Genomic DNA, 20,827 nt, shown 5'->3' with positions numbered 1-20,827 from the left:
TATACTAATTTCTTGGGTACATAATTCCACAGCAACTACCAGCGACTACAGCGACTGCAGCAACAAATGCGAATGCACAAAAAGAGCTCGAGAAAAATTCAGTCGGCTCGTTCGCTTTTGTTGGCGTTGCTGTTTTTTGTGTTTTTGTCCCGCTGCATTTAGTTGGCCTTTTTAACAAATTAAATGCCGACTTTTTCTGCTCGCGCAATTTCTTGTTGGGGCGGTCGGAGTTGGGGAAGAAACTTTCCAGTTTGCCAGGGACTTCTTGACATGTTCTTGTTTCGCGTTCGGTCGCGTACCCAGTTGCCATAGCCATTGCGTAATCAGCGCTGGATTGGAGCCCCTACACCCCTACCCCCACTCCACACAAAAAACTCTCTCCTAATTGCAGTTCTTCCCAAAAACCAAACAGAACAGACAAACTACACTCTTTTTGTTTGTCGGCCTCGCGCATAATTTGGAACAAAAACGGAAAATAATAACGGAAAGCCCAGCAAGTTTTCTATCATGTTAACAAATCATGTCGAAAGAGACAAGAGTTGCACAAACAGAAACAGAAACAGAAACGGAAACACAAACGGGGGGCGGCGGTGTTCCTGGGGGTGGGCACTTTGTAATTTATATAATTTCTGCTGCAGGACCTCCTCCTGCTCCTCCTGCTCCTCCTCCTCCTCCTGCTGCTGCCCTGGGCTCCTCAGGTCCTCCGCTCCTGGGCTCCAATGACAGCTCGAACAATGCAAATGGCAAACGTCGAGGCTGTCCCGTCCCATCCCGTCCCGTCCCTTCCCGTCCCTCTCTAACTAGTCTAACTAGCCAGCCCGTCCCTGTCGCTCAAAACCGCAATTGCGTGCAAATATTTTCAATGCAGAATGCAGGCAGCGCCAAAGTTTTGGCGGGCAAACGTAAATGTTGGGGCAACAACAGCGAATCACATAATTTTAATGTCATAATAAAAATAATGAACCAAACTGCGGCCTTTTGGGGCGGGCTGCATTAGTTTGCCAGTTTTACTTTGACTTCGAGCCGGGCCAACTTCAAGGATTAGCCTAGCCGGCTGGTGAAATGGCCCGTGCGGTCTCATTTGAGCCTGCTCTAGTTCCGCCTTTTGTGAGTTGCGAGTTGCGAGTTGCCGCAGATCCGCGTGCGTTGCATGATCAGGCAACACAAATCAATCATACGTAGCGTTGTCCCAGCGCAAAGTCCCCGCCATCGACTCATTTTCACTGCAACTCTCTGCCGCCTTGCGCCGCCGGAATTCATAACGTGTTTCGACTGTACGGCGTACACACAACTCTTCCTTCCTTTCTTACTGCCTTCCCCTTTCCCCTCCTCGCAGCCCGTCGACAATTGCCGTGTTTTTGTGTCTATCGCGGCTGCCGGTGCCTTTCTTGTCATTTTTCTTACTGCGGCCAACTAAATAAATTAAAACGCTAGCAAAACGCCAGCCCTCCCAACTAAACGTGCTCCTGGCCACGCCACTTTGGCCAAAAACACACAACTACCCACCACCCCGCCACCTTCTGGCTAAGCAAACTTTGCCACAATGGCGGCTAGGACTTGGTCTTCCTTCGGAGCTGGCCCTTTGGCAGCCCAAACCGATCAGATTCGTCAGTCCAACCAGCAATCAAATACCAAGCCAGGCATGCAGTGTGCTGCACGAAAGCAGGATGCTGCAGCGACTGTGGCGGCTGTTGCACATGTGTGGGGCACCGGCTGAAACAAAGACGCAGATCTCGAGGGAGAAAAGAAAACAAAAAAGGGAGAAATTTGCCATGGGTGCTAAGTAGGTCACGCACACAGACTCGCGCGCAGATTGCTGCATCCGCTGCAACTGTGAGTGTGTGAGTGTGTGAATGAGTGCGTGAGTGCATGAGTGAGTGTGTGAATGCAATTGCAAAAGCAAACATTTCACCACAGAGGCCCCATTAAATATTGTGTGTTTTCTTTTCCCATTTATCTGCGTAATGTTAAGGCTGTGGTTCCCCTGTCTGCCCCCTCAGTGCTTCAGCTTGGCTTTCATGTGGAGAGCTAATCTACCGAGACTGGCACCCATGGGGCTGCAGGAGTTATGGTTTCGAGGGGCGCTACGAAAGTTGGGGGAGGATCACTCACCTTGAGCAGCTCGCGGAAGTAGGGACTGCAGGCGGAGAGGACGACGCGGTGGGCCTTGATGCTGCGTCCCTCGCAGGCGAGGGTCACATCCACGAAGGCCTCGTCGTCCCGCAGATTCTCGAACGCCGAGGTTATGCTGCTCTGGTAGTTGTTCCAGCGGAGGCAGAAGTGCTGTGTGTCGTCCATCTCGATGGGTTGTGTCTGGCTGTGGTTCGGGCTGTGGATCGGGATCTGAGTCTGGACCTGGTTGTTGCTCCTCGGCTGTGGGCACTCCTGCTGCTCTGGGTCAGCGGGTGTGGGCGTGGCTGCGGGCGTTGCTATCGGTGTTGGTGTTGGTGTTGATATTGTTGTGGGTGTGCTTGGGTTTGCTGTTGTGGTTGTTGTTGGGTTGTTTGTGGGCTGCCGAGCGTTGTGGTCGTTGTTGTGGTTGTTGTTGTTGTTGTGATCGTCGTCAACCGACACAACGCTGGCCTTCTTCGAGGTCACCTTCTTGCGTATTTTGACGGCTTTCTGGCGGCCTGGCCCACCGAAACAAAGGATACTATGCGATTCGATGCCACGCGATGCGATCCTGTGCGCTGCGCTGCTCCTTCTGGCTGCTGATTACTTGACCGATTGCCGGACTGTGAGACTGTGGGGCTGCAGATGGACCTTTCACTAATGATTACTTAACTGCAAGCAAATGGAGGAAAGCAGAAGAGCAAACAATTAGAATTTGAGTTGAAATTACAAGTGGATCAGCCCCCCAAAATGAAACCCCCAAACCCCCACCAGTAAGGTTCAGTGAAATTGCTGCTTCTTTTCACTGACGGATTTGTGCCGCGCTAGCTGAAAGTTGTGCATTTGTTTCTGCTTTGCAATGGTTTTTTGCTCGCTTTTGCGTTTTTTGCCTGTTCTGCTACTGTTTCGCTTGCAACTATGCGAAATGTTTAAAAATTGTTAACAAATGCAGTTTAAAATGTCAACCACGGCGACGACGCAGCAGCAAAAACCATTTCTATGTCACACGGCGAATCAAAATTAAATAAACTATCAAGACGACAATTAGCACTCGCGGTGGCAGAAGCAGCAAAGCAGTAAAGCAGCAAAGCAGCAAACCAGCAAAAGCAGAAGAAGCAGCAGAAGCAAAAAACTTATAACGAGTGCACCACTGCCGAAAAAAATGGAGGAAAAAAAAACACGGGCCATAAAAAACGGAGTGAAAAAGCCAACGCATCGCAAATGGGAGGAGTGCAAAAAGCGAACTATAACAAATGCGAATATACCAAGAACACTTGTACGCTGCGGAGCGGAGCGGTGCGGCGGGAACATCAGAGGGGGGATGGGGGGAAGGGGACGGGCACGGGGACAGGGGTCGCTCTGTTCCCATCTGGACATCTTGCAGAAAAGAAATCCCAAAAAAATAAATAATTTGAATACAGAAAACTTTCGGGGCAGTTCACCTCTCCCTCACCCTCTCACCCGCTCTCTCTCTCTTGCGCTCGTCGCCTCTCCCTGTCTCTCTCCTGTTGCCGTCCCGCTCGCGCCGGGTGGTTTGCGAAATGCGAATTGAGAATTGCGAATTGCGAATCGCGATAAGCAAGGCAGCGAGGCAGCGAGGCAGCGACCGCGGCAGGGGCAGCAGAGCTTTCGCTCGACATTGAAAGTGAAAACTATTAGATAAGTCTGCCGGGTGCGCAGTGCACTTTTTTATACGCCAGCCAGCAGCGCTGATATGTACGTATGAGTGATGTGTCCGCACTAAAATAGCACCCCTCGCCACGATATCGTCATCTTATTACTGCCCATTAGGCGGTAGCCAGACTGGTTCCATTCGGATTCCCATGCGGATTCCCATTCCCACTGATACTCCAATTGCACGAAGGCTCACCTTTCTCCAGCTGGCGATCTGATTGGAATCCGACGCCCGGCTCTGATTAGACCCGCTTCTTATTGGAGCTTGTGGGGCATTTGCAGTGCTTTTTGTTTCGCTGTTGCTCTCTTTCGTATCGCAAACTTTGAATTTCTGGATCTGCGAATTTCGGGTGAACTATTATGCTGGCGTATACGCAATTTTTCGTATACGCAATATTTGTTTTTTTTTTTTTTTTGCACTCGAACAAAATAGGAAAAAATAGCGGCACTCGCACACACGGCACACACACACACACACACGGGCACGCGGCGAGGATGAACCGTTAGCCGAAAGCTTGAAGGCTAGTATGCTGGAAAGCTGGAAAGCCGGAAAGCTGAAGTGCTGAAGTGCTGAAGTGCTGGACTTGTGGAGAGCTGGATGTTCTGGAACCGCAGAACTCAGAACCGAACTAATTCGAAATGCGTGCGATTTGGGGGAGCGACCGACCGAACGAACCGAACCGATGACTAAACTAAACTAATTTGAATGGGCGATATCATGGCCTGAGCCAAGCTCGGAGATCCCGAGCGGGAGGGAGGGGGCTGCGAGCCAGGATCATCCGCGGCCGGATGTGCGGATATCTGCGGATGTCTCGGCTATCCAATGGGTCGATAGGATATCGCGGATATGGCGGATGTGTCCGTGTCCGTGTCCGTTCTCCGATTTCCGTTCTCCGTGTGTTTTGTGTTTGTTGCGTTTGATGATTGCAAGCGTAGAAACTCAACTGAATTCGCGCTAAAGAAGAAGAGAGTGCCGTGCCAGTCTCAGTCGCTGCTTCAGCCTCAGTCGCCGCCTCTGCCGACGTCGACCGAAACAAAAAGCGCATTAGGCAGCCGAAAAAAGTCAGCACACACCAACACACACACACACACCGACACACACAGGCGAAACTATTCCCCAAAATTTTGGCAATCCGCCGTTGTGTGCGTGCCACCCGTCTGCATGCGGGAGCGAGAGGGATAGCGCTACAGAGAGAGCGATCGCGCGCACGCTCCGTTGTCCACAGGATTGAACAAGGACAGCAATAGCGCCAGGCTTGCCCGCAGGACGGTGCGAAAGAGAGCGAGGCTGAGCGACAGAGAAGGAGATCCGAACTCGAGGCGTATTAGAATGTAGAATTCCCAGACGCAGCGCGCACAGACACACACACACACACGCACACACACCCATTCGGGCGAGCATAGCGAAAAAGCATTTTTTGCACAAAAAGTCCAGCGCCGAATTTTTTATATTCTCGATCTCTGTTCTGCTGCGCTCTCTCCGTCTCTGTCGCTCGCCCGCCTTTATACTAGAGTCGGATTTTTGTGCATAGAACAAAACAAACGCGTCGCAGTCGCTGCGCTGCTGCCGGCTGACTAATAACTAACTAGAAATGGTGAAGAAAGAGTGGAAGAGAGTCTCCCCTCGCCCCCTACCCAACCCACCCACTGACACACTCACACTCACACACACACACACTGAAGCAACCCCCTAAAGGTGGGAAAAAGAGGGGGGGAACCCCCGCAATAGATCATCAGTTCAGAAGATCTTTCAGCTACTAAAAAGAAGAAATAAGAAATAGCCCATGCATATAATATTTTCTCCCGTTGTCGTTTTTTATTTCTGGCAGAGATCGTTCGCTGTGTGAGTGAGCCCGTAGTGCTTACGAACTTTCAAGGCTAAATACTACATTTTCAAATTTTGTTTGCCGCATTTCGCTAGCCAGCTCTCGCGCTCTCGCTCTTTCACTCGCACACACTCGCAGTCGCCTTCAAAATAGTTCTAGAAAAAGTCGAATTCGTTGCAGTCGTTTTTTCGGCTCGCCCCAAAAGTAACTGTGTGTGTGTGTGTGTTTGAATAAAGCAATTATTTGGCTGACTGCGCTGCGCTGTAGCTTATAAAAAGCCAAAAGAGCAGCGGCGAACGCGATTAGATAGAGCAGCCAGTATAGTAGTTTGTTCAGTTGGAAACTAAATTGTATAATGCGCGTGGCGAAAATAGAAGTCTCCATGTGTGTGTGTCTGTGTGTGTGTGTGTGCGTGTGTGTGTGCGTGTGTAGGTGTAGGTGTAGGTGGCCCGATCGGATCAGATTGGAGTGCCATATCTGCTGCACCACCCTCGCAAACTTGTTTGCCGCCCCTCGCGGTCCTCCCCTCCCCCCGCCTGGTTCTGTTGCCTTCCCTTGCTTTCTCTTTCTATTTTGTTTGTCCGAAACTTTGCTTGGTTTCTCCTCTGCCATCGCCTTTGTGCTCCATTCGCTGTCTCCAAGTCTGTGTGCGGTTCTATTCTCAAGGTTGGCCGCGTTAGTTATGCACATGCCCACGCATACATGCATACATTAGGCACACACGCACACAGCATTTCCCCTTCCCCAATTCCCCATTTCCCTCTTTTCCCTCTTTTCCGCTTTCCCCCCAGTGCGAGAGGCAGGACGCGTGTCAAGTTGGTCTACGACAGCTTACAAAGCATTCAACAAGGTCAGTCCACATCCACTTTCCCACCTCGGCCACGTTACGTTCTCCCTTCCACTTGTTGCCGGCTAGACGCCGTGGCGCCCACATCACATTTCCACATGGCGAATCGCACACACTGCAAATGCCCCCTCGCAACTTTCCCCCCACCGCCCTTCCAAGCACCGAGTGCCGGCCAAATGTAAAATCTAACGGCCAGCACTCACACACACACACCACCGCACACACACTCACCGAGAGTGGTGAAAGCGAAAGTTCTGTGCAAAAACTAGCACTGGCGGAGAGAGAAAGAGAGTGGGCGGTGGCAAGGAGAGCATTACAACCAGTGCAAAATGCAAAATGCAGAGTGCAGTGTTCAACTGTGTGCGCGTGTGGGTGTCTATGTGTTTGTGTGCGGCTAGACAAATGCTAGACGCCAAAGGCGAGAGGGACCCACCGCCACCCACTCATCTAACCCACCAACAACCTACCACCACACAACGGGGCATTTTCAGTTGCATTTCCATTTGCACTACCGCACACAGGCACACATACATACATACATGGGTACCTATTCCAGTGGCCCTGTGGGGCATCTGATTAACGGGTGTTAATTCGCCTATTACGCTAATTGTAAGCATTTGTAAGGGGGGGGGGGTAGGAGAGGAGGGGCACATGGAACGAGTAGCACCCACTGGAGGTGCTAGAGCGAAATAGCGCGCGCAGAGGGAAGGCGGGAAGAGATAGGCATTCAAAACAAAACCAAAGCCCAATTCTTCAACTCGTAAACTGAGTCCAAGTTCAAGGTCTCGCGTCCAATTCAATCGCCTCTGCTGGCGTCGCTGCCTAGCTAGTTGCGCCTAATGGGCAGAGTGAGACCGACAGAGAGCGGGCGATAGCCAGAGCGAGAGAGCGTTAGAAAGCTCGCCATTTCTGCGATGGTGTTGGAGCGTGAGCGTGAGCGCGAGCACGAGCGTGTGGTCAAACACTCTCAAACAGTCCTCTCTCTGCCTCTTCCCTGCCGCCCGCTTATCCTTCCAAAAGGAGGAGGATCGCACCAGACAGCGAAGAAGAAGAGCCTGCAGCCCGCACCCCTCTTTCCTGTCTGGAACTATTTCGTTGCTACAAAAAAAAGAGCCTCACCACTTTTGTCTCGCAGCAGGCTCTTCTTCTTCCCCCCGCCTTCGGCTTTGCTGCCTGCTTTTCCTTTGTTTTGTTTTGTTTTGGCTCTGCTAGCCACCATCCCCATGCCCATCCCCACCTCATCCCCCTGCGCTGTGCTGCGAACATTCCCGCTGACAAAGTTGATTTCTATTGTTAGTGCGCTGCGACTGCGCCGTCAGCTTCGTCGCTCTTCGTCGTTCTTCGCTCTCTTTTGCTTAGTTGTTTTGCATTTTTGCTAATTTGACCTTCACCTTAACCTAGTCATCGTGTGTCGGACATTCGGTCGTTTACCCCGCGCGAATTCGCAAATTTGCCAGCCAAAGTCGAAAAGCTTCAAATTAATACGAAATAGCGAGAGAGTAGGAGAGTGGGAGAGCACCAACGTGAGTGGGCTGAGTGTGCTGGCTGGGTATTAAGAAAGGGGAAGGGGAGGAAGGCTCTGCAATAGTGCTAGACAGTGAGCAATGCAGCCTCCGCACACCTCCTCACCCCCTACCAATCACGCATACAAGCTGACTTCCAGTTTCGGACTCCGACTGTACTGGAAGTGAGCCGCGGAGCACTCATCTCTCTCACTCAACTATTTCTATTCTCCGCTAGTTTCTATTTGAGCGCTTTTGGCGGCGCTCTCTCTCTCTAGTAGACAAACGGGAAAAAATAATATGGTCGATAGTTCCGACTCAACGATACCCGGTTGTCCCAAATAACTAGTTATCCTCTTATTGGCATTTTCTAAATTAGTAGTAAATGTGATCAACATGATTGTTGGGTGAAAAAAGCTGCCATGACTACGCCCAGAATCGATGCGTAAATGTAATGGCGTTACATGGTGCTAGCTACCGACGAATGGGTTTAGCATGCTCCTCTATCGTTTAGGGTATGAACTAGCCATGTAAGTTTCGAAGCACTGCTCTTGAGTCAAATCAAATGGGAAGACCGCGAGTGGAATTGCGAATAGTTTTGCGCTAGATCGGCGCGTACATTTTCCAACGTCGCTTAGTTTCGTATAGTTCGCAGATCGGATTGGTTCCCATCCCTCCACGGATTTGGAGTTGTTCCTATTTTTTTGTTGGGTGCTATTTACTTGTTGTTTTTGGTGTCTCTTCCAAAGAAAAGAGGAAGTAAGTGAAGTGATGTGAAGTGATCGTGGTGTTGTGCTCGCTGATTTTTGCCCCTGTCATTGGGGTCTTTGAACTTGGCGAGCGTTCCACCCGCCGCCCCTCCTCCCCCGCTCCTCATCCGCGCAGTGCGTGCCGTTTCGTTTTGGGCTTCGTGCAACTCCAAAGTGTGACGCCGATTGCGGCCATTATCGCGAGCTTTTCGCTTCGCCCGGTAACCGATAAGTGTTGCGTTGTGCCCTCGCCGCTGCCTGCAGTAAACGCTACCCACCCCCCAGACCCCAACTCTCCTCCCGCCCCAGCGCCGTCGAAGGGGGCCAGGCAATCAGTTATTGGCCCGCCGTCGCTCTAATGAACGTTGAACTGCAAATTGCAAAGTCGTACGAAAATAACAAACAAACGCGAAATGCGAAATGCGAATCCGCTCTCTCTAGCGGAACATCCGCGTCGCTCGCAGCGAGTGCGTTCACCCCTGGATGTGGATGTGGATGTGGAGCCGCCTATCGGGAGATCACTGTAAGTATTCCGAAGGAGAAAAGGAAGAGAGGGAGGCTAAGTAAACTGCGCCATTTCTGCTGCGTTCCGAAATACTCGTATATACGTGCATATACAATTTGCATTCTGACCGCCTATCAATCTATCCCGCTCTCACTTCCCAAAAAAAGAAACATGGGAACGGCGAATGTTGAGTTAGCGAAATTACTGCAACGTAACTGCTTTTGTTATACCGTTTTATCGAATAGGAATAGGTTCTAAGTTGCCAGCGCAGCAAATAAAATTCGCGAAAACTGAAATGTGAAGTTCAATGTAAAAGGAAGCAGCCGAGTGGGAAAAAGTGAAGTGAGTGGAAGCACAGAAGCCTATCGAAGGCGAAAAAGAAGAAAAAGAAGAGCGAATGCAAAGCGAAAGTCAGCTGCACTCCCCTTTCTTCTGCCGCCCCTCTTCCCATCACAATTTAATTCGCATTACATGGGGATTTTGCATGTTTGCTTCTTGCTTTTTGCTTTTAGCTCGACTGCCTTCATTTCCAGTCCCATTCCCATTCCAATTCCAATTCCCGTTCCCATTTGCATCGCACATATTGATATGGAGATGCATTTACATAGGCGTTCGTGTGTACGTACGTATGTGCACATGTGTATGTGCGTGGCCAGCTCATTAATTTTATAGACCATTTTGCGCAATGTGGCACACATACACTCGCGATCAATTGACACACATACATACACAAACGCACGCTGCAATGTATTAGCATTTCTCATCAAAAAGCTGCTCTCTGCCGACGTCTCTGTCGCTGTCGACATCGCCGCCGAGGTTAAGAAACTTTTGGGGTTTAATAACATTGCACAAGGTTATTAGATAAAAAATGTGCTCGCCACAACCGCGAGAGAGAGAGCTAGGGCTCCCCCCTCCCGTTCTCCCCGATCGACCGTTCTCCCGCTCTCTTCCCCTTCCTGTTGCCATATCGCCATTCGCACTCCCCTTCCAGTACCCTACTCTCTGCTCGGCTGGAATCGTATCCGATCGGATCGCCTCGTGTGTGCGAATTTCCAACGGGAAGAAGAAGAAGCGTGGGGGCTGAAAAGGGGTGCCACAGGGGGCATTATTTTTAGGCCCTGCGTACATACATCACAAACACACACTCAAACATACACATATGTGTGTTTCCCAAGTTTTGTGTATTTTTCGGGACTGGCGAATTTCTTGGCCGTTGATCTTTGCCGTTCTTTCTGCTTCTTCCTTCTGTGGATACTGAATGTCAATGCATTGTTGCTTGCGAGTGTGTGTGTGCATGTGTGTGCGTGTATTTGTGTTTGTGGGGGTACAATGCGCATCTGGCTTACCAAGTGTACACATTTATTTTTTGTGCCCATTATTCGCAGCGCTGTTTTACTCAACTCTTCTTATTTTTTTCCACTATGCGAACAGTCTGCAGTCTGCTGTCTGCAAAGGGGCGATCAAAGACCAGGGGGGAGGGGTGGCCATGGGGTTAGGTCGCTCACCATCACAGTCAGGGCCATTGTCACTGTTTATCACATTTACCGTTAAGCAGCCGGTCTCGGGTTACCCGTTGCATGCATAGCCCAAAAAAAGAAAAGTCCCATCTACAACGGTTTAGGGTTTATATAAGACGACCCTCGATGTCTCGCCTGTGTCTCCCAAGTCCCCCGTCCAACTTCAAATGAAAGCTGAGAACCTCTTCACTCGAAAAAGTACACAGTAGAACAGAAGAACAAGAAGCACAAGTGAAAAACACAAAACTGTCAACGAAAGTGCAGGAAATAAACGAAAAAATTAACCAGCGATCCGATCGTTTGGCAGTGCATCGAAGAAGAAGCCCATGTGGCAGAGCCAACCCATTCCCACACCCATACCCATACCCATACCCATACCCATACCCATGACCATCCCCTACCCCTACCACTGGCACTACCCATTCCCGATCCCATTCCCCGGAACGTCCTAGTACCCCACAACTATGAACATGACACTCATGACCAACTGACTGACTGAGCCAGCCGAGCAGGAAGAAGCAGCAGGGAGAGCGCGGCAGAAGAAAGGGGAGTTGCATTGCAGTGCAGACTGCAGACTGCAGACTGCAGAAGAAAACAAAGTGAAGAATTGCGCACTCCGAACGAGAGTTGCCCTGGGTTTAGGAAATGTGTTGTTCAACATTTGTTAGAATGCGGTACTTTCAGAATTAAAAATCCTATAGAAAAATATAATTTTCAAGTAATTTCAAAATCTTTGTCGTACTTGTCTCCTCCATCTTCTGTTTGCTGTCTCCTGTGTCTGGGCAGAAATAGAAACATCGCGAATGAAGCGGCGGCAGGTCGCAGAAGAAAGGAGAATTGAGTGCGGAGAATCGAGAACGGCAAACGGAGAACGGAGAAGGGAGAAGGCGAGGGTGACAGAGACGCAGGCAAAAAGGGAAGACTGGAGAAGAGTTATCTCCTAGCCTTTGTGCCTGTGCCATTTGTTTGTCTATCCGGCTTTTGGCCTTGGAGTAACCGTTTCCGAGAACTTGGGAACTCGCCTATATGTATGTCCATGTGTCTATATGTCTATAGCGATAACTATGCACTTTGTATGTCCCTGTCCTCGTCTGTTGCCTCTTCGCATTCGCATTCGCGTTTGTGTCTGTTGTTTTCTGTGTTTATTTTGCAACTCCTCGACTCACCGCTCGCAATTTGCGGCGGCCTTGAATGACACGATCATTGCGCTGATCGTGTTCATTATGATCATCATCGTGATCCCCATTTGTTGTTACTGCGACGGATGCATTTGTGGCTACTGCTGCTGCTGCACCCAAACAAGTGCTCTGTGCTAGAACATGAGTCATGTGAGTGTGAGTGGAGAGCTGGGAACTGGGAACTGGGAACTGAAACTCTGGGGAGCTGCTGCTCGTCTGCGTGCTTTGTCCACTTGTGGCGATGCGACTCTCAATTGGCCGCAGTTTCCAGTTGATTCCAGTTGATTGGTCTCCAAGGCTAACGGAAGTGCTACTGGTTGCTAGTCTGTTGTGCAGTTTCTCTAACTGCCCGCCTCTGATTACCACTAGCTCCAAGTGGGCCGACCAGGCCGTTACCCCGTTTAGGATGTCCTTTTACTGTTGCTCCACTCATGAGCTTCCTGGAACACAAGCTGGCAACTGGAGTGGGCACTTGTGCCCTTGCCGCACTGCATTTGCAGCATTTACAATCTGTGGCAGCAACAATTGCAGTGAGGGCAACAACAAGTTATGCGCCGACAACCTTGAATGTCGGCCATTCGCACACACAGATGGCTAGTACGCACACGCAGACACCCTAATACACAGACACAAACACAGGCACAAACACAGGCACTGGCACAGACACAGTACGCAGACAGCGTCTAGTCGGGGCCACCACTTTGGCGAGTCTCCTCCATCGCCATCACCTCCGTCTCCACCGCCTCTGTTTTCCTAGCATCCAGCTATCCAGCTATCCGACAGCCACCAGCCACCACATTCGCATCCCGAGCTCCACAGCACGTCCCACGTGTGTGCCCCACAGCCCCAACCCCTCCTGGCTTTCGTAGTCTGGCTGCGTCTCTAGTTTCTGTCGTTTTATGCTTTTTTCGCTCTTCCTTTTTGCTAGGCACGCTTCGTTGGCTGCCTGCAATTTTCATTCAGTTTTTCTCTCGTCGCGCGACTTTCCCACCCCGCCCCCACCGCTTCTTTTTCTCCTCTTCCTCGCGTTGCAGGAATGCAGAAAAATGTGTTAGTGGAGTAGTTGCCATTACGTCACCTTGCTGTGACTGTGCCTGTGGCTGTGTCTGTGCCTCTGCCCGTGTCCGTGTGCGTGTGAGTGCGCTAGTGTGCGAGTGTATGGGTGCCGGTCTTTGTGGCTTGCAGATGGGGAATGGCTGATGATGGTTGTGGATGGGGATAGAGATGGGGCCGGCGGAGTGTTGTTGTCGTTTGAGTGACTCGTCTGGGTCTCGGTCTCGGTCTGGGTCTGGGTCTGGGTCTGGGTCGCCCTAACAACTAGGAGAACAAAAAGAGGAAGCTGGCGTTACCACCTTCCCTACAGATCGGTGGGTGGAGCAGGAGCAGTGGGGACCCTGTCACCGAATCGCTTGACTGCGTGCCTGTCTGGCCATTTGAGTCTCGTTGTTGGCCCAGTTCCAGAAGCAACCCATTGAAAGCAAAAGTTTCAGCGACACCTCCTCTCCTCACGTGACTTACCTGCCATAGAGCTAATCCTGAGATTGATTCCTGAGACCGATTGCGATCGAAATAGAATTAGCCGAAGCCTGAGTGGGTTTTTTTTTGCTAAAAGGATACTATGTATATAACGAGTAACATTAACAGAAAAAAAAAAACATGTAAACGCAACGAAAACAAGATTGGTGTGGAAGCAAGCTGCTTGCGGATGTGCAGATATGCGGATATGCGGATGCCGATATTATGTGAACTTGCGAATTCAGCGCGACTTGCACTTTGCGCGAGCGATTTACGGTTCTCAGTTTGCAGTTTACAGTTTGCAATTCGCAATTGGCGATGAGCTGCCACACGACGTTTGCTCAGTGCGACGCTGAACAGCAAACTGCAGTTCCGCCGTTTCAGGCTGACTTTCGATCGTTCCCGAACCCTGCCCAACCGGCCTTCGTGTTCGGCCGAGTGCAGATCCTCAGCTGCAGTCGCCTTGGCCGTGAGCTTCACGAAGCCTCAGTCTGACTGACTGCAGCCGAAAAAGCGAGTAAGCGATGAATGGCGGGGCAGCGGAGAGGTGGAGTGGTAGTGCGGCAGTGCGGTAGAGTGGTAGAGAAGTGGAACAATGCAGCGCAGAGTCCAGGGGTGGAGAAGCTGAAAAGGGGCAGAAAGAGGCGACTGAGGCTACTGTGCTGCCCTGCTTCCTGCAGTGCATCTGTATCCGTAATTGTATATGTATCTGTGTCTGTATCTGTATCTGTATCTGTGCATTTGTATCTGTATCTGTACACACTGCGCGTCTTTGTATGCCTTTGTATGCAGATGCACCGAAATTTTTTGGACGCTTGAAAGGGAGGGGTCTAGGCCCGGTCCGTCCGCTTTTGTGACTCTGCATCAAAGTGCTAATGAGGGGAGCCCGAAGGCGGAGAGGGAGAGCGCAGCGCAGGCAGCTGCATCGGATGACTCAAATGTCCTTCTTATGGATCGGGCCACGAAACCGAATCAAATTTCAGTGTGTATCTGTACTTGCATCCGTGTGGGGACAAGGATGTGTGTGCGTATGTGCGTATGTCGATATAGATCTGGATGTTTTTAGATCAAGGAGCTTCTAGCACGTTCGGGATTTGCCTTGCCCTACAAAGCGGATGGATTCGGGTAGGATGGGAAACCCTTACCTGGTTGCTTTGCTTGTAACTGCGCTCAGTGGGTGCATCCTTGCTCATGGCGGCGCTTCATTGGGTGGACTACTTGGGGATGCACACTGATTATTCACTTGAACTTTGGGGCTTTGGGATTTTGGGGCTGGCTTTCTTTCGCTTTCGCGTTCGCTTTCTCCGCTCCTGATTCTGCGATTCTTGGATTCTTGAATTCTTGGATTCTTTTTTTGTTGCAAAACGCGCGCGAATCGCGCACTAGATTCCCTTTCCGGGATGGTTATTGTCCTTTGGTCTTTGCTTGGGTGCACTTGACAAAAAACACAAAAAAATAGAACAGAAGGAACTGTCCAGTCCTTGTGTGTGTTGGTTTGCTTAAGGGTGCGGGGGTAGGTGGTGTGGGTTGGGCACTAATGCTATTCAATTCGAGCTCAAACTTAGAAATGGAAATTGAAATTGAAATTGTGCGTTTAGGCTGAACTAACTTTAGTAACTGAACCGATCGAATTAAAAAGCTCAACTGAGTTCCGAAAAAATGCAGTTAAATGTGTTGGGCTTGTGCCGCTGCCCTCTGCCAGTGTGCGTGTGTATTGGTGTGTGCGCGAGTGTGTGCGCCTGCCCAATTGAATCAGAGAATTCGCTGTGCACGAGTGTTTGTGATGTGTGTGTGTGTGTGTGTATACTTATGCCGCCTGTATGTTTCATTCGCTTTTTTCGCTTCTTGCTTTTTACTTTTTACTTTTTGCCTTTTTTGCTCGCTTTTTTGTTATATACTTCTCTTGTGCGATTGTGTGTTTCCTTCGCTTTTTTGGAGTGCAGCGACGTCGACAGCGGCGGCAGCAGTGCGATCTGCGTTCTGCGATCCATTCGATCCGATCGCTGCAGTTTACAGCGCTGCTTGCTGCTTGCAGCGCAGTCGCCAAAAAACGAGCAAATTTTCTGCGCATGCGACGGCAGCGAAACCGAGCGAGCGAAAATTGCGTTTTTTCGGGGGTTCCATGTGTGTGGTTGTGGTTTTTTTTCTTTTTTTTTTTTTTTCGCTCTGCTGTTCGTATATTCTGTTGTGTTTTCTGGTATTGCCCATTTAGAAGTTTTGTTTATTCATTGTCAGGCCGACAAAATTGGGGGAAATGAAATGCAAAGTCGTCGGCGAGCGAACGAATCAACGAGCGCCGCCCACACACCGATGCAATTGCAAACGCGAATGTTTGGGCAGATCCGCCGATCCGCAGATCGGCAGCGGCAATTTGTAAATAGAGGGATTGCGAGCGGGAGTGGAACGGGCAGGGGAACATGCTACTTTCGCCCTATGTAACTCCAAAGATACACAAAGCGGTACACACGCACACAAAGTTGGCGACGATCGGAGCGGAGCGTTTATCAGCAGAATGTCGTCGTGCGTCTTCGGCTCGGAATTGCCCGATTTCACGCCCCGCCCCGCCAGTCCCCCTCCCGCAAGGGGTTCCAATTGAAAGTGTAGCCCACATTTCGAGCCCCATCCCAAACGCAAACCCAAATCCAAAGTCGGCCTGTTTTTAGGGCCTTCCCCTTCCATTCGCTTCCCTTCCCTCCCTTGAAATTGCATTTTCTGCTGATGTTGGCGAAGAGTTGTTTAATATTTTGGTTACCATTACGAGTACCATTACCATTACGGCATTTTATTACATGGCTCCCCTGTTTGCCATAACCCAGATTCCCATTTCCCTGCTTCCCCGCCCCTCCTCCTGGCACGCACAAAGACCGAAGACTGAAGACTGAAGACTAAAGACAGAAGACTGCAGACTGCAGAGCAAAGATGTGCTGGCCCTGAGGAGAAACTGAGCGACTGAGTCTGAGAAACTTGTTGCCACTTGCATCTTGTTTGCCCATTTTTTGTCCGAATTTCATTGTTTTTGCAGCGTTTTTATTTTAGTGCTGCATCCTCTTGTTGTTGTCGCTGATATTTTTATGAGCTGTTTTTGGTTTTTTATTTTTTAGATTCATGCGTGGCGATTTTGGTTTTTTAATTCTGCTGGTCTCGCACTCACGTTAGCATTTTTCAAGAATTGTCTTGAGTGTTGTTTTGTTAAGGTTTCCCTGTCTGCAGTGACCTCTTGCCGATTCATAAACGAATAAATGTATCTACACGTACCATATACCATATACACAACTTTACCTACGTATCTATAATGTCTTTATTGCTGCGTCTCGTTCGGTTTATGGTCGTTTCAAGATCACCGCAAATGTCACCGAGTCACAGATTAGCCAGAAACAGGCGAGTCGCGCGGGCAGGGACCACTGTAGTCGCTCTAAGCTCCGCTCCTTTGTTGGGTCTCGGGTTGGGTTGGGTGCTTTGCAATTACAACCGGCATTAACCTCTAGGCGGCGCAAACGGAGACGGAGGCAGCCAACAACCTCGACAACAACCTCACGGCGTAGACGCCGACGTCGAAGGCAGAAGCCAGAAGGCAGAAGGCAGAAAACAGCGACTGCGAAGGCGAAATGATCGCATTGAACTTGTCGCCGTTTGTTCTAATTGGAACTGCATTGGGTTAGTCACCCGCAGTCACTCGATCCCGCTCCCGCTGCCGCTCACGCACTAGCCATCTCCCTCCGGCGGCGCCGATGTCTCCTCGCCTGCCTATCGAGCGTATACGTAATACGCGAGGAGGTCAACGACGGAGCCGCCAGCCATATAGATGGGGCCAGAGAGAGAAAATTAGAGACCGCCCCCGTCAGCCGTGAAGCACCAGTGTTTACACGTGAAGCGCTTTGATCAAGTTCAATGCCCGCGATCCAGTCGATCCAGTGCCATTTCGGAATACAAAACACAAAACACAAAATACGGAATGCGAATGCGAATACGAATACGAAACGACTGGGGATTGTGCGATCAAAGCGCGAGGGGAAGTGCAGCAATCTAGATAATGGATTTGGGAAAGATTCCGTCTCTGGCACACGAAGTCGTAAACAATGTTAGCTTACTGAAAATATTTTCAAAACTTCCTCTTGGTGCAAATGGTATGCCTCGAGTTATCCTGGCAGTACCAATCAGGAGGTAATTGGTGGAAGAATGCTTCCCTCTACTTTTTCGATATTATATAACGAACTAGCAACCTGACAGTAGAAATATTTGGTTATCTCAGATTGCAAGATATTTCATATTACATACTACTACACACCAAGGAGACACGGGTTTGGAAGATAAGTTAAATCAGGAAATCCGTTGAGCGAAGCACACCGATGGTGGAATTGATCAATAGTTACGCAAGTGCCTCAGATAATGTATCTCAGATACATTCAGATAAAACAACAATGTATTGGCAGAATACCTGACCTCGAAACCCCCAAAAAGAGCACACTTACATGTCTGATTCTCCGGCTGCGTCTGGTGCGTGGGATCGCCTAGAGCTGCTCCGGATTCCGGTTGGCGATCCGACTCTGGCTGGAATTCTGGAACTCCGTGCGACACACACTCTCACTTTTACTGGGACAGTTTGTCAGGTTTGTCAGGTTTGTCAGGGTTTTTGTTGCGGTTGCTCGCTACTCTATCGGTTGGTTTGAGATTGCATTTGATAGTATTTTGATTTGTCCCCGGATCGGCTGGTTTATCACTTGGTTTTGGGTGTTCCTATTTCCTTGACTGGCCTTCACTTCGATTAGATTCTAGATTTGATTTATTGCACAACTTGTCATCTCTGCGGTTCACCAAACAAAAAGAAAACAATCAACAATCGGCGCGGTGGAAGCGGTGGAAACGGTGGAAATGCCAAAAATCCCGAGATGCTGTCCTTGCCGCATTAACAATCACTTGCAAAAAAAACAAACTACACGGCAGAACAATTCACGCAGTCAGTTATCTTTGAGCTGTGCTGGGTTTGTGTGTCTTGGCCTCTGATTAGAGTCGAGCTGGGACGTCAGTTGGGTTTCAGTTTCAGTTTCAATTTCCGTTTCCGCTGGTGGCTGATTTGGGTTTTGGTTCGCGTCGCAACACGCGCACGTAACGAGCAACAAACAGCAACTAACGTTATTTTTAAAACCCAACTCGATTCAAGTCCAAGTCGCAATCGCAACGGCCCAGGGCCGCTGGCAGCGACGCCGGCTGCGGCAGAGCGGCAGCAGGACCGGCAGCGACAGCGGCAGTGGCGGTGGCGGCAGGACCTGGCAAGGAGCAACCGAAGCGCCGCCGAAGCCAGCCGAAGGACTCCCGAAGTCGTCGCAGGACGAAGGCAGCGACGCCCGCCGACGGAGCTTTGTTTTGGTGCTCAAGCTGATGCTGCTGGAGCTGCGCGACCGTGGAATAGAAAGTTTAGCACACAATTGAAGTCATTACAAGCGCGCTCACACACACACACACTTGCACACACACTCACACACAAGCGATTGGCAGGGCAAGGATTAGGGATTACTGATTACTGATGACGGATGCCAAATAGGTAGCCCCGAATGCTGTGCTACGTTTCGCTGACCATCCGCCGCCTGCACTCGCTCGCTCCGCACTGCCAACTGGCTGCTGCACTGGACGCGGTCCACTGGCCAATTGCCCCCTATCCCCTGTCCCCTGTCCGCCATCTGGCGTCCCCCCTCGCCGTTTACCCAGCTGCCGCTGCCGCAGCGCTGCCATAAAAATCACCCGCCAAACAACGTACTAAACACTCATTACTCATTTCGCTGACTTGCCGCCCACCCCGTCCCGCCACAACAACAACTATTCGCTCACACACACTCGCACACAAACACACACGCACACGGGCAGGACGAAGTTTGCTCTTTTTTTCTGCGTGTGGCGTTAAAAAAAAGGATGCGACTGCGACGCCGACGGAGGCTGTGGCAGCGGCAGCGACGCCAGGCAAAAAGGAAAATCAGAAACAAAACAAAAATGCGAAAAACGAACGAAAATGCTAAAACCAAAGCGGCAGCGCAGCAGAGCAGCTGAAACAAAAAAAAAAAAAAGAAATGGAAAAAGGCAGCAGCGAAAAAGGAAAACGGGAAGAGGAGGATAAGAAGCAGCAGCAGCAGCAGGAAAAAAGAGTCAGCGTGTGTGTGTGTGTGTGCGGCGGTGGAAAAAATCCATCCGCAACCAACCCCACTGCATGCTGCGTCCACCCCCCGCCAGCCCACCAGCCCACCAGCCCGCCAACCCGCCTACCGCCCACCACCCCCCGCACACAAACACAACACAGCAAAGCACGGCATGGCACGGCACCGCACACACACAAACAACCCCCGTGCGATGCCGGCAGCAGTGGGAAATTTAAAAAACGCGTTTACACGACGACACGAGAGCGGAGCGCGCGCAAAAAAACGCCAACGAAACAGGACGAGGCGAAAAGCGAAAAATAAAAAATACAAAAATTTGTAAAGCACGAAAATAAAAAGGACTCTCACACACACACACACACGCGTTCATAATGGAGAACTACGAGCTACTACGCCCACCGCCCACCGACGTCGAAAGGGGAAATCGACGCACGAAAATAACCAAGCGAATAAAAAAGGATGGCCTGCGTGTGTGTGTGTATGTGTGTGTGTGTGTGAGCTGAAGAGCGTGACTGTGCGTGTGTGAGGAGAGCCGGTTTTTAAATTTTAATTCGTTGTCTTTTTGCTCTGTCCCGCTTGGGCTTTTGCGGCGCTCCCCATCTCGCTCGCGCTAGCCCCAAAAAAGTATGCAACGCTTGCCCTCGAAACATGGTATATGATGTATGGTGAGAGAGAGAGGGAAAGTGTGGGGGGGGGGGATGCCGAGAGATAGAGAGAGGCAAGTATCCTGTGGGATCCCCGATCCGCGATCTCGCGGATCCGTTTACCTGGCTGCTTGCGAGCCGGCGGAATGTCGTGACACGGAACATAAAGAACCAACTAAACTAAAGAGACGGAGAGAGCGAACGAAGGCAAAGGACGAAGGACTCGCGACTAGGCAGCCACGACGTCTTAACGGTTACTAACTGCCCAAGACGCTGGCGATTTCGGTTGAAACCGAATGGCTGGCTCGCAGCATCCTCCTACTTCATTCAGTCTGGGCTTTGGCGTGATTCGGAGAAAAATAGAGAACGCAGCCGGTGAAAGTCGACGCGACGGCGACGCCAGCGCCTTTGCTGCCGCAGGAGGTCAAAGTTGAGCAGGAGCACTTGAAGACTGGCCACCCGCCATCCTGTTGCTCGCAATGACCGCCCAGCCATTCAGCCCCCCTCCCCGTCACCCTCGCCAGGGGTCGTGGAAGGTGAGGAGGCGAGGTAAACACTGCCAACTACGCACATACAAATGAGCCTAATAAAATCAAATGCTGATAGTGTGTAGTT

At 50.5% G+C, this 20,827-nt stretch overlaps 2 protein-coding genes across 9 annotated transcripts in view; one reads left to right on the top strand and one right to left on the bottom strand.

The window, feature by feature from the left end:
- LOC122624497 (broad-complex core protein) overlaps positions 1 to 20,827 on the bottom strand; it is an 81,806-nt gene that overhangs the window by 29,028 nt on the left and 31,951 nt on the right. For all 6 annotated transcript variants that reach the window (XM_043804091.1, XM_043804093.1, XM_043804092.1 and 3 more), the window contains exon 3: positions 2,113 to 2,784. In XM_043804091.1, the coding sequence (XP_043660026.1) occupies positions 2,113 to 2,298 (186 nt within the window). In that variant the 5' untranslated portion in view covers positions 2,299 to 2,784. The remainder of the gene's footprint in view (positions 1 to 2,112; positions 2,785 to 20,827) is intronic.
- LOC122624494 (mucin-5AC) overlaps positions 8,632 to 20,827 on the top strand; it is a 97,798-nt gene continuing 85,602 nt past the window's right edge. For 2 of the 3 annotated variants that reach the window (XM_043804079.1, XM_043804078.1), the window contains exon 1: positions 8,632 to 9,233. The gene's annotated coding sequence lies outside the window, so the exon portion shown is untranslated. The remainder of the gene's footprint in view (positions 9,234 to 20,827) is intronic. The other variant, XM_043804080.1, reaches the window with a different exon arrangement.

This window comes from Drosophila teissieri, chromosome X (genome assembly GCF_016746235.2).
Source record: "Drosophila teissieri strain GT53w chromosome X, Prin_Dtei_1.1, whole genome shotgun sequence".
Taxonomy (NCBI): Eukaryota; Metazoa; Arthropoda; class Insecta; order Diptera; family Drosophilidae; genus Drosophila; species Drosophila teissieri.
The sequence above is the reverse complement of the archived record's forward strand: the minus strand, read 5'-3'. Positions and strand labels throughout refer to the sequence as shown.